This window comes from Anser brachyrhynchus (assembly GCF_964034855.1).
Source record: "Anser brachyrhynchus genome assembly, chromosome: Z".
Classification (NCBI taxonomy): Eukaryota; Metazoa; Chordata; class Aves; order Anseriformes; family Anatidae; genus Anser; species Anser brachyrhynchus.
In genome coordinates, this window is record NC_137697.1 from 34406212 (window position 1) to 34420349 (window position 14138).

Genomic DNA, 14138 nt, shown 5'->3' on the forward strand with positions numbered 1-14138 from the left:
AGGAAGGAAGGAAGGAAGGAAGGAAGGAAGGAAGGAAGGAACAGAGGGAGGGAGGGAGGAACGGAGGGAGGGAGGGAGGGAGGGAGGGAGGGAGGGAGGGAGGGAGGGAGGGAGGGAGGGAGGGAGGATGGGGGGAGGGAAGAAGGGAGGAAGGGAGGAAGGCAGGAAGGCAGGAAGGAAGCCACTTTCATTAATTTGGAAAGTTTCAAGTTCCATGAAGTTTGCCTGTTCCTAAAGTCAAGCAAAATACTGTAGTCACGGTGACTATGAGAAGGTATATTGTTCAGCACTTGCTTTTGAATTTCATAAAACAACCACAAAACCTTCTTCCTAGAAAACACGTCTTAACTCCCAGTTCTTACACTGAGGACACAGTCTAGTTGCTGATAGTATGGATCCGGCACTTCCAGTATTAGCACTTCTCTAAGCTCTTATGTTATTTGGCAGATCCCCATCTGTAGGCTTTGCCAGCCTTGTATAGGTCTAACAAAGATCTTCCTGGTAAGTGGTGACATAATATTCCCACTAAATTACTCATACTGGACAAAGAAAAGGGAGAACAAGATGATGGTAATTAAGACTCGCAAACTGCCATCGTTGATGGATCTTAAAAACCAGGTCATCCTTAAACACTTTGAAAGCTTCTAAAACAAGTGCAAGGCCAAAGCTCAAAAGGCCTGCACGCCTGAGTGTTACTACAGTGTTGTGTCATTTGTCACTGCTTTGGAAAGGCTTGTTGTAACAGCTGGGTGACTTCAGGCATGCAATTTTACTTCTTCAGAATAACCTTTTAATCTCATGATCTTGATTTCTTGCAGTCTAAAGTCGCTTAAAACAAAATGAAAAAGCAGACTTTCACCAGTTAGATCAAACTGCGTTTCTCTAATGAATAACATCTTCCTCTAAAACACTAACATTATATAGAAGATTGAACTTTGAGTTGTTTTAACGTAAAATTAGCAGTAAAATTCCCCCCAAAATAATGATAGGATTTATCTATTTTGCATTCAAGTACAATCTCAAAACCAAATTTCCCAGTTAGAAAAAGAATAATTATAACAAAGTCAGTGACACTAGGAACTGAAAATATATAGCACGATAATTAGAAAGTGCTCATGTAACCTTAGAAAAAGCAGCTGAAAAATCTTCAGGGAAGCAATGGAGCTCTTGAGCCAAGGGAAACTTTGATGAAGATGATGCACAGATCATTCTTCAGAAAAATCTAAATTTATTAATAAAGTTGCTAAGATTCTTTAGTGGGTGGTAAGCAGTAAGAAATATACAGTTCCTGTCCATTTCCCCGACCAGTAGGAGTTCCTCTTTTATCAGACATGAATTTATGTGTGGATTAATGGCGTCATGATCCCCAGAGTCAGAATATATATGTGGTAAAGTTTTACCACAGTTTTTCGTTTCAATAATATAAGCAGCACTGCTTACTGAACATCCTGAATAAATGTATGTATATATATAAATACGTAAAAGGAAAAAAAAGAAAAGAAAAAAAAGTTGCTCTCTTTGGAATTGTAGGTGAAAATCAACAACAATAAAATCTGCAGTCTTAGATACTCCAAAATTTAATCTGGGTTAGTAATTTGCATTGCACATCAGACATACAGTGACTCATGGTAATTACTGATGTACACAGAAACAGAGACTATTTGCAAATAGGCTGCACATCAAAGTTGAATATAAACCTTTGCAGCTGTTTTGTTCTTATCATTTGACTCTTTTGGGACTCAGATAAATGAACATTTTAATAATACTGTGGTTTCTAGAAAGATGGTCTATAGGATTATTTCTGCCACCAGCTCCTGTGAGCTGCCAGATAACTCCTTCAATTGCCAGGGTGTGACCAGAGCCCCATACAGCCTTTTTGTCATCCTTGCATTACCATGAAATAGGTTGGCTTCCCCTTTGCTCCACCTACACACTCTGATTCCCTGTTAATGTGATGTAAATCAGCACAATTCTGAACACAAAAAGGGAAAGAGAGAGGCATTTTTACACTCCACAGTTAATAGAAGATGTAGTTAGATGTACCATGGTGGCGTGGATGATAGATGGGGCTTGATGTCCAGGGCTGAAAGCAGGGAAAGTACGGAGCACGACAAAAGTTTCCAAAATATATTGATATATTGCCAATGTAGGAGTACTAAAAATTCATATATTTTCTCCAAAATACCACAGCAGGTAAAATGTAGGGAGACAAAAAAAAAAAAAACAAAAAAAAAAAAAAAAACAAAAAAACTATGTCAGACAAAATCTACTACCTACACTGTGAGAATTCATTTGAAATTTTGATTAGGGGGGAGAGAAGCAGAGTGTCCAGACATTGGCACCGGGCCAGATGCCTCCCAAAGGCAAACAAACACTGCCAAGTGTGCTCTGCTTATCCCTCTTTTCAGCAGTTTTGAGCCCACAAGCAGCTAGCAGGCCATTCATTTCTTTTAACAAAAGCCACAGTTCATGACTGTAACCTCCCCAAAGTCACCAACCCACCGACTTGGCGCAAGCACTTACGAGCATGACTAATTTTACAGCTGAAATAAGCAAAGTCCTTGCACAAAGGGGTGACAGGAGCCAGAAGCGTGGAAAGCCTTCCACCACACTTCTGCTCAAACCCGAACATGAGAAAAGGCAGCAGCATACAGACAAGTCCAGCCTTTGTCTGCCTTTGTTCCCAGAGCACACACCAGCACCACCACCAAACAGCTGCAAGCTGGAGAGGGACTGAGTGCATTAACGTTCATCTGTTCGACCACGCATCAGGCCTGAAGCACTAATTCCTGGCTATTTAGTAGCAGCACCAAGGCTATCAGAGAAAACTGCAAATTAGCAGTGGGCTTGAGTGTGGCCTGGCTCTCTCTTTATACAGGGAACGGTAAAATGAATCAGTAAGTAGTGGGTGTGCCAAGATGAGTTTCCAAGTCATAAGCTACAAAATTTTCATGTGGTATGGTTGGTTTTTAATTTTAAAGCATTTCTGGCTGCAGGGCTGCTCTAAAGGCCAGGTAAAAAGCCTTCATAGTAATATGAATGAAAGCTGATATATTGAACATGCGGGTTAAATGGCAGGCTTGTTGTGATCTGTTTATCACAGGAGGGGGACCTGGGTGGATTCATCGAGACCTCCTCCTAATAAGTACTGCACCACTGTGAGAAGATGAGGAAAGAAGAAGATGGGGAAGAAATGCTCTGGTCACCAAGCACAGGTACGGCAAAACTCTGCAGCTCGTGGTCCATGTTAGGAGGCATATGACTGAGCAGTACTTTACTTGGTCTTTGCCGTCCCATGCTCCCATCTTCTGCAAAGTACGACGAGCCATCTTAGAAAACCTCGATAAAGTATCAACACAAACCTTACGTTGCACTCCTGAACAGAGAGATTTCATGTGACTTGGGCCATTCTCAGGTTCTTCACAGAGCATAATAGCTTCATTAGTATAATATTTGAAACCTTTGCCTACTTATTCCTATCCCTGTTTCCTGTGGACTAGCCTCATCAAATCTAGGTAGCTTAACACCTTTGAGAGACCATTAAAATCTACTAAAGCTAAACTAAAGCTAGCTAAACTGGTCAGGCTGTGAGCAAACAAACACCATGAAGATTTTCCCATTACATTGCTGAGCAAACAAAAAGCAAGAGCCGTTCAGGCAAGACCCTCACTCTTGCTCCTAAATACAGTCTTGCCAGCAGTGTAAATCACATCTCCAGCTGGTGGTCACCAAAAGGCTGCCCTGAACTGATTTGCAGACTTACTAGCCACAGGAAATGCCCAGCTTTTGCTGTGACTGGCAGAAGCCCTCACTTACCTGCATCCAAACAAAGGTCTGGTGGCTCTTTCCAGTCTTTTTTGCCTCAGGGCAGAGTCCCAGAATCTGAATCCATAGCAGGAGAAAAAAAAAAAAAAAGGAAAAAAAACAACAACAACAAAAAAAAAAAACAGAACTCCATGCAGTGCCTGGGTTAATTTTGCTGCATAAAGGGAAGTGATTGATTCCCAATATTCAGCCACAAAACTTTCCAAGCACCTGTTCGAAGGGCAAGATGAGACTCTGACCAAAAGTTAACATCAGCGTTGTTCTCCACTACAATTCCTCTGAGATCCTAAAACTAAAAGCAAGAGTTACACTGAGATAATTTGTAGATTTTGCAGATTTTAGATTTTGTATTTTCCTTTCATTACTACTAGTTCATTATTTTATATTATCTTATACCTTCATTGGTAATGACTTTAGTCCTTTATGTACTGAGACTAATTCAAAAAGTTCTGGGATGGAAAGCCTTCGGTGTAGAGGGTAACCACAGTGTTTACTTTAACAATACCACTGCACTATTTTTCCTACTGTACAGCAAACAGAAGCAACGAATGAGAAAATGCAGAATATAATCCCTTCATGGTTTGAACACCTTGATGCTCTGTTAATGTCACTTGCAATGCTTCGGCTTCTTTGCATCTTTGGCATCTTCCTTCTATATCTGTAAGAGTTCTCTGTCTTCGTTATCCATTGGTTATAAAAGCAGCTTCCCCAAAAGAGATAAACTGGTATTTGGTATCTTCTACCCTTAGGGATTTCAACAGGCATCTGATTGGGCTTGATAGATGCTGTATTTATCCATCTTTGGCCCTCTTCTGGTGTCCTAACTAAAAGTACGCAATGCTTAATATTGTTTATGTTTTGCTCTGCTACAGCCAGCAAGAGTTTCACCACGAATTACAAAAGAAGCCCACTTACAGACGTGATAATGTGGTAGGCCTAATTGTATGCCTCTGTAGGCTGTCAACTTTTATCACTATTACCTAATCTCAGTTACATCACTGCTAACTGCTTTGGGGTCATCATTTTGAGACTGATGACAATCACATTTGTGTTTCTTTTGGCTCTTCTAATGACTCAGCCAATTTCCTGCCCACTCTCCTCTGCTCCCCCACTACACCTCTGCCTTCCATCCTGTCAATAATTGGCTTCGGAACTACTTTCATCATTATGGCTTTAATATTGCCGAGTATGCAGGTCAACTAACTGGGCTGTGTACGTTGTGTCTCAAGAGAAGTGCCTCTCCAAACTGAACCCTGGATTTTCGTGCATAATCCCTGGTTGTACCTGAATTAGTAGCCCTGGGGAAGAAACAGAAAGTGCCAAATATTGCCTGTTAGCTAGAATTTAGGCAAATAGGAACGTTGGGTTTGTGGATTTTTTGGTAGACTCCTGGTCTGCCTGCTTGCACTGCCCTGCCTCAGTAGTACAGGGGTGCCCAGACCTCCTGTCTCTCTTGTGCACCCATCCCAAACAGCAGCCCAAATCTTAACTCTGTTTTGTTGTTGTTGTTGTTTGTTTGTTTTGTTTGTTTGTTTGCAGACTGTGCTTTTCCACTGACATTAGGAATTTTTGATCTCGAATGGTATCTTAATTTTCATAGGACTTGCAAAGATGGTTAAGATTGCAAAGTGAAGCAATGAAGCAAAGAAACTGCAAGATACCAGTATTAATGTTAAGTTTGCAAACAGGTTACAATGCAGACATCTCTGTCTTTGACAGAGCAAGTCTTCCCTTACAAAAAGCCTGCTCTGTTATTACTGGCAAATCACTGATGTTCCAGCAAAGTAATTCTGGCACTAGTATAATAAAATCTCACCGCTGTTCCTCTAACAAATGAAAGAAGCTATGTTGATTAAAACACAGTTATTGTCATTTTAAATGTCCTGGCACTCGGAGAGTCTGTAGCACAGTCAGTCTGAGGTAACACTGACAAAACATGCTTGTACCATAAACTCACCCCACAGATATCTAATCCCAAATTTGGGCCAAGGGCAACTGAAAGCTCGGGTCTCGGCATTAGCAGCTGTTCCTGTAGACGTTACTATCAGGCCTCCTACTGAAACATCCTCCAGTTTCTTTTATCACTTTCTGTGGACTGGAGCAGTGAAAAATTTACAAGCATAAAGCTGTAAGTTTTGTTTATTTGTTTTCTGTTCTTGCTTTTTTGTGTGTGTATGTGTTTTGGTTTTTGTTTTTTTTAGAAATATGTCACAAATATAATTTTACATTATTAGTTATATTTTAGACATTTCTTTTTTTTGCTAATGAAATCAGACTTCATGGAGCTCATCCACGCTATGTATTTTATCTTTGTTTCATATTTTATGAGCTATAGTAATCACTTTCTTCAAAACATGGCTCACGAGTATATTGCCTCAGTCTTGCAGAAGTTGTAAGAATTGAAAGAAAAGTTTTAAATATTAAACTACACATTTGGGTGTTACATTTTACTGTGCACTTCAAATGTTGAAGTAATACATCAAATGAAGTGAAAAAATCTCAGTGTGATAACCTTTTTCCTTCCACAAACTGCTCAAACAGGAGGGAAGACCAGGCTAAGAAGGTGACATTCAATGACTTGCTGAAAGCTGGCCATTTAATAAAGGCCTGTTAAATTCTGTTAAATGGTGATGGTAATATCACTTACCAGATGGAAAAATCTGTATGACAGTTTTATTATTTTACTTTTATTGTTGGAATTCTCATTTTAAAGAATCAACAACAACAACAACAACAAAATAGACATTTTTAGGCCCAGGATGAGAGAGAATGCAAGATTACTGATGGGTGAACTAAGCCAAAGTGCTTGGGGAGGTATCATTGACTTTGCTCAGGACAGGCCTGGAATTTTCTATCAGTACTTACAGATTGAATGCCATTTCTCAAAGGAGATACTCCCTGCCTCTGCAGCTTTTCAACTGCATATTATCAAACAATAAAACTTATCTAGCAGCAGAGTAAACTGTCCAATCTCTGCAGATCAGCATAGTAAAAACAGCAACCCAATGCCAAGAAGAGGCTCATTCATATGAGCAAATTTGCTTCTTGGAGTTGTACAATGTCTGGAAACAGATTTAACTGAGTTTGTATGAACTGGCAGGGACTGACTAGGCTCACCTCTTACAAGGAGGAGTACTTGGAGTATTGAAGCAGTCTCCTAGAGATGAAAGCAATGGCACAGTACCAAGACTTCTGGCATCCTTCTTGGATTCTCCCAGAGCTATAATTTATGTCCTTGTCCCAATCTCTTAGGTCAACATGTTCAACAAAAAATAAGTAGATAAATGCATATTTTGGCATCTAAACCTATACAGCCCTGCTTTCTAGATGTGTTCTGTATAATTCCCACTTTGATCCCCGTCCAGCCAGACCCCTCCAGCTGAAGACAGAAATGCATCTTCTCTCTAGCAGCTGGGATGGACTTTCTAAAAGAAGAAGCAAATGTGATGAGATGAGCAGTTCCAAAATGGCTATGCATGCATGTATCAGTGTTACAGACAAACGGTGCAAATGTTGCATTTGTTTTTGTTATTCCAGATTAAAATGCAAGGGAGCATGCAGCATTACCGCAAATGGCAGGACAGTCTGGCAAATGACTCTGAATAGACAGGCCTGCCGGTTGTCTACATTGCCATCTGTATCATCATTGCTGTATATAATAGCCCAGTTAAACACTATTCTTATTGTTTTAATAAACAAATCCTCTATTATTCTATTTGTATTAAAAATACCAAAGGGAAAAGCACAGGTAACAAACTGATGCTGTCAGATACCTGGAAGAGGTCAGGAATAATTAGACAAAGAAATCTCACAGTGCTGAGACATAACGAAATTTTCTGTAGGTTTGTGCTGCCTTTGGAGTGCAATGAAGGAAATGCTTTCACTGATTTCCTACTTTTGCATATTCATTATGTTTCAAACTGCATTCTCAGCAGTAGTTGCATGCTTTTTCCAAAAGTATCTTACCTCTGGAAATGAAACATGAATGACAAACTGACGTCTTAATGAAAATTGCATGCATTTGCTTACACTAATAAGGCTTTTAAAGTTGACTAAGTTACAAGGAGTTTAAAGACTTGCCAAAACAAACAGACAGACACTTCTGAAAGGAGTCTGAGGCAAATGGCTTGTAAGTGAAAGATCATCACAAATGTTTTTAAATTCACAACTTAAGTAAACATCTTCTAAGGCTCTACAGCAAGAAGACTGCTGCATGCACCTGACTGGCATGAAAAGAATTCATTTTCAGAAGTCCACACTGGCTAGTACAAAAAAAAAAAAAATAGAATCTGTGGAAATAGATTAATTCACATCCTGGTTTCACTGATCTACTGCACAGCTACTAGAAGGCATTTAAGTCAAGATTTTCAATGGCTTTTAGAAATCTTGGACAGATTGCTCTTCAGGTGCCATACCTACAATACTTTGTAAAAAACATTATGCTTAAGATTTGTCTTATGGGAACTTTGCCAGGTCATCTTCTCTAAAGGATTTCCCAGCTTGGGTACGCACCAGACTGCTAGCTTCTCTTGAAAAGCAGTGCTTTAACTTCAATGTGAGTTATGGCAGGAATACCAGGGGATATAAAGGAGAAGTTTTAGCTTCCTGAAGTGCTTGCAAATCTAAAAGTGTTACATGTAAATTTGGTGTTATCAGTTAATGAAATTCTACTGGTGAGTAATTATGTGGTTACAGGGAAGTGCCTATTAAGTCACCCTTAAAACATTAAGGGGTGCTACCGTGCCATTTCACATACTTGCATATGCTACAGTACATTGGAGCACTCTACTGCATCTTTCACATACCACATAAAATTTACAAAATCCAGAATAATAATTGTAAAAATTGCTAATACGGTATCTCAGAACTATATTAGCATTTTAATTAAAAATGCTAACAAATGTCTTAATTAAAAATGTCTGTATACTTTCAGTTTCAACACCAAGCAACTTTGATACTAATGCTTTCTGAAATGCTTTTCTGAAGCACTTTTCTGAAGTGCTTTTTTACAACATAAACCAAATTTTCAGTTGGTTTTAATTCTCCCAGAAGAGTATGTTAATATAGAAATCTAGGTTTGCAGAGAGAAATTATATGTGTACTGATCACTTTTCATCCAGTTTTGCAGGCAAATATTTGTGACTATCATTTTTAGACACCTGTGATGTGAACCAAAGTTCAAGCAAACTGCTTTTAAATTGCCAGTATTGAAGTAGTCTCCTCTCAGTGCTGAAGTGCATAGTTATATCAGAAGAGAAAATCAGACCCCACCCTGTTAATTTTCTTTAAAAATTTATTGTTTAATTTACATGTATGCCCATCTAAAGTGTCTGAATGTTTGTCATGTTTAATTTTGATAGCACACAAATACTGCCTTTAAACTATTTTGAAGTCAAATTATATTTAGCAGTTTACTTTTTCTAGCTTTATCATCTGTGACAATTATTGTTTTCTTTGTTCTACAAATTACATGAATCCTTATGCACCCTTATCCACCTTTGAAGTCAAAATAACACAATAAATAATACATAATATACAATGTAAGTAATGCTATAAAAGAATATAATAACTAACTCTTAGAAATGGGGTCTATCAATAGCTTATATCACAAAATATTACTTTCAGCAAACAGCATAATTCAAATCCTTCAGTTATGCACTGTTGAAAACTTCATTGGGAAGTAAATTTTCAAAGACCAATAACTCTGATCAATGCTTTGCATGATATACAGCCTTCTGAAGATATCAGGATTCTCTCATTTCAGTCACTACAAAACATATTCCTCCTGATGTGTGAGTTTGAGCTATGCCTTTAAAACTCCAGTCCACATTAGTCATAAAATAAATTTGGCTTCAATATACCCAACGCCCTGGAAACACTCTTTACAACTTCACTACTATTGCATGAGTCTCCATATGGCAGCATATCTAAAGCTTTATCCTTCCATTTCATTGATCTGGTCTTAGCTCCAAGGCACAAGGGGTCCTGGGGTTCTTTTGTGTGAAGGATCTAAGTAGCTTAAAAGGGTAAATTTCTTTTATGTTTCTACCAATCCACACTCAATTTTTCATTTCTCTGAGAAAATTTACTCTAGGTTGTTTCTGACCTAATACTATAGGGTTCCCACAGAAAAGCACATGAAAGTGTTAGTATATAGGAAATGGAGATCAGAAGGTATTTGCTGAGCAAACTGATGAATTATCCCTGAGTTCTTCCTCGCACAGAGAAAACAAAAGTATTACATTCGCAAGAACTCTTAGCAACAGATAAAGCTTTGCTGTGGTGCTTTTTGTTTGTTTCTTGGTTTTGTTTGTCTGTTTTGTTTTGTTTTCCTTAGACTGAGTGAGGACAGTCAAAGATCATTACCAGTGGTATCCTGGCAAATACTTACAACCCAGCAAATTATAAGCCATATGCAAATCAGCTATTAAAAAAAATATATTCACTTTGATGAAAAGGTGACCTGTTCCAAATGAAGTCCTTGCAAGGATCTTATTGCCTCACACAGAAATCTGAGTAATTGCTGTGCCCTGAAGAAATGATCTTTTATATTATATATATTCTTGTATTGGTCAAAAAGGATTAGCTTACATTTACATCAGACAAAGAACTGTATTGTAACAAGGGAAATTGTTCACAAGTAGAGCTGGGTAGCTTAGCAGGGTCTGTATAGCTGCACAGACACAGCCGAAAGGCAAATTTGGCCACCAACAACTGCATTATGTGAACCAGGGCATTAATACGCTGTATTAAAAAAACACACGCTGCAGATTCACCTGCTTTCATAATGCAGTTTCTCTCCTTACCTAAGCCCTCCTGTCTCATCATGTATCAACAGTACAGCCACAACATCTACCTTTAACTACGAGCCTCCTTTCTGAAAAATGAAAACTTGTGCTGATTCTCCACAAATGAGACCTGGTCATGTTTCAGGCTTTCTATGTCAGGATGTGTGGTTATGCAACACCAGAAGTACAGTCTGATCTTTGCCCAAGAGATGACCAAAAATACAAAGAAATCTGACAAGGAAAATTAAGACAAAGTTAAATTCTGAGGTGAAATAAAATAACGGGTTAGGCAGAAACTCCCTGTTGTTTGAGTAACCATATCTGATTCCTATTTAAATGCAGAAAATATATATATAATATTACCAAGAGAAATATATGCACTCAAGCGGTAATGTAGTTGTCTCAGGAAAATCATTGTAAGGAAGATGCATGACTGAACAGAGTGAACAGTTTGTCCTTCTGTCCCTCTAAAAAACAAGCAAACAAACAAACATAAAAACAATGCCTAACATGCTTTGGCTATAATTTGCTAACACTTCAGAATGACATCTTCAAGAGTGCCAGTGTTGCTGTAATTCTGCTCTCACTCGAGCTTACAGTAAAAGTCAATTGAATTTGTATTTTTAACTGTGATGCAGCAAGGATGAAAACCAAGCAGAGATTTACAACATTTCAAATGATGATGTTTCTTAAGCTTTTTTTACCTGTTATCATGTGGCTATTCCAAATCTCCAGGGAAGTATCTAAGGTCAGAATTATGTCCAAGAAGATGAAAAATTGAAAAAAAAAATCTTGAAGGTTTGTGTATTTACCTACTTCATTTTTCAACCCAGCTGAGATAAAGGTCTGCAACAGAAGGGGAAAAAAAAAATTAGGCCACAGGTAATTTACTCAGAAACTACCAGACATATACACTTTTGATACAACGTAAGCGTTTTTCATTTGTATTTTATTGATGTACATATTTAATTGTAACATGCCCCTTTTCCACAGAAGTTATAGACAGCCAAGACTGAAACACAGAACATGAAAGAACATGATGCAAAATATGAAGTAACTAGGGAAAACCAGAGAGAGACCTCAAGGGTATTACAGAGATCAATAGTAGAAAAATATCTGAAGATGATGAAAGAAATTAAGTTTGTTTACGAGATTTCAAATGATTCTATTTATTGTGGAAAAAAATGTATTTAAATAATTTAATCAGCAACAGAGATTTCAGTACATGAACAATACATATATTTATTTCAGGACACATAGCTGAAAATAATGTTAACAAAATTACTGTGTAAACTTTAATTTTTGTAAGACAACAGTTTCTGATGAATAATTTGGAAAGTAATTTTTTTAATGAAAATCCTTATGTATCTCTACTCTTACTACATTCTACAAATTTCATTCTTTAAATATGTAAAACATAACTATGCTCATATAGTCAAGATTTAGTCTCTGAAACAGATTTCAAACAGACTGAGATACAAGCAGCATATTCCCAACTCATACCTTATATTCATATTTCAGCATAGCCTCTCCATATGGACTGTCAGTTCAAGAATCAAGAAAAGTTCCAGGAGATACAGAAAGGTCTCCAGTCTGATCTGCTAAAAGCTGAACAATCAATGCCTAATACAACGTGATCAATGTCCGCAATACACTTGAGTCTTGATTTAAAAGATTTAGTAATTACTTTATGAAAGAATCAATGTATTTTTTTCAAACAGAATACCAGAAATGTACGTGATCTGAGGTGCTTCTTGGTGCATAACACAGTGTTAATTCTCCGAACACTGAAATTGTGTTCTTCCAGCAGCCAGACTTGATAGATGTGATCAACTGACATATTTAAATCAGTGGTATCCAAACTCTTTGGGTCATGCACCCCTATTAGTAACAGATTCTTGAGTATGCACACCCCATATGTGTAATTTGTTTATAAAATATAAACACATATTTCTGAAGTTCCAGCATTTTCCTCCTGCACCCCAACAGATCTCCTACACCCCACTTTGCAGACCGCAAAAGAGGTGCTTTGGACGACACAGACACCTGGGCATCTTCTGTGCTGTACTGTAGAGCACATTCGGATGCAGAAATCTGTAGTCCCCATGGTCAGATATAGTTTGCTCATCACAAGTGCAGGCTAGTGAACTAACTACAGATTAGACTCTGCTTATTGATTTTGGTTTTAGGATAATGTAGCAGTCAGAGAAATTAAACTAGTAGTCAAACCAGCTAGTAAGTAAACCACTGATACAAAGCTAGCTAAAGCACCCTCAGAAGCAGTTCAAAGTATTAACAAAAGCTCTTAGAGGGTGAAAATGAGAGACGAGAGAAGGACGCGAGACTCACACAAAGAGCAGGCACACTGTTCAGAACAGCCCATGAATTGCCATGTCTTTAGGCATGGCAATTTAGGTTCTGAAAGCGAAAATGGACCTAGACAAGACTGAGAAACGACAAGCACTGCCTAGGCTCAGCACCGCAAGCCCAACTGAGGCACCATCTGCCACAGCCACAGAGGTTCACAGCCTGGCACGTCTTGAACCGAGGCCTGCTCTTGTGGCACCCATAATGCCGACCACTTTCATCCGCTTAAGAATTTGGGCGTTCCAGTCACATAAAGACCTTTCTATACCCGATGATGCATTTTCTGCGTTGCAGTTAGGATAATGTAACATCACCCATGCTGAAACTGCCCAGGATTTCAGATTAATATAAAATATGGATGAGGATTTTCCTGGTAAGTCCGTTACCACTGTTCTATAGCTCAGGTTTGCGTGTGAGAAAGCTGCAGATAGCAATGAAGATGTTCATTTAACTTAATAATTAAAGCCCCAAAGAAACTTGGGACACGACTGCCTAAGAGGCAATGGCTTTGCCATGCAGCACTACCGCTGATCCGTTTAAAGAAGACATGAAACTTAGATGTTCAACAAGAATATTCAACAACGTGTTTTCCATTAAAAACGTGTTTTATTCTTCATGTTTTCCATGAAAGCACCTCGTGGTGGGGCAGCTCCAGCAATCGGAGCGCTGCAAGGGACGGCGATGAGCCCCTCAGGAGGGGCAGGGGTGGAGGAGGAGGTCCTCGGGGAAGGAACAGCTGACGCGTGGGGCTCAGACCGGGGCTGGGGCGTCGGGCCGGATCGGGCCGCGTCGAGTCAGAGGGGGGGCGACCAGCCCCGACGCGGCGTGGGCGCTGCACACCAGCGCCCGGCGGAGCCCCTCACGAGGCCCCCAGCCGCCGCCCCCTCCCTAACCGGGGCGGGGGGGGGGGGGGGGGCTCCAACCGACCGACTCCGCGCGCGCCTCTGTGACGCCACCGCAGGGGGCGGGGCTCTGCCCCTCCCCTCCCACTCCCCGTTTCCCCCCCTCCTCCTCGCGGCAGCGCGCATGCCCCGCCGGCGTGCCTCGGCGCGGGCCGGCAGGAGGCGGAGCCGCCGCCAGCGGGCGGGCCCCGCCCCCTCCCCTTCTTCTTCCTCCTCCTCCTCCTCCTCCTCCTCCTCCTCGTCCTCCTCGTCCCCG

General features: G+C 39.8%; 1 protein-coding gene and 1 long non-coding RNA gene across 2 annotated transcripts in view; one reads left to right on the forward strand and one right to left on the reverse strand.

The window, feature by feature from the left end:
- Positions 1 to 2759, reverse strand: part of TMC1 (transmembrane channel like 1) — a 138420-nt gene extending 135661 nt beyond the window's left edge. Inside the window, exon 1 of the mRNA XM_080574292.1 lies at positions 2524 to 2759. Within this exon, the coding sequence (XP_080430418.1) occupies positions 2524 to 2743 (220 nt within the window). The 5' untranslated portion in view covers positions 2744 to 2759. The remainder of the gene's footprint in view (positions 1 to 2523) is intronic.
- Positions 2760 to 3103: 344 nt separating this feature from the next.
- On the forward strand, positions 3104 to 7846 carry LOC308185774. The gene is made up of 3 exons (XR_013943746.1): positions 3104 to 3215; positions 4698 to 4755; positions 7363 to 7846. It is a non-coding gene; the product is annotated as an uncharacterized lncRNA (long non-coding RNA).
- The last annotated feature ends 6292 nt before the right edge of the window (positions 7847 to 14138 follow it).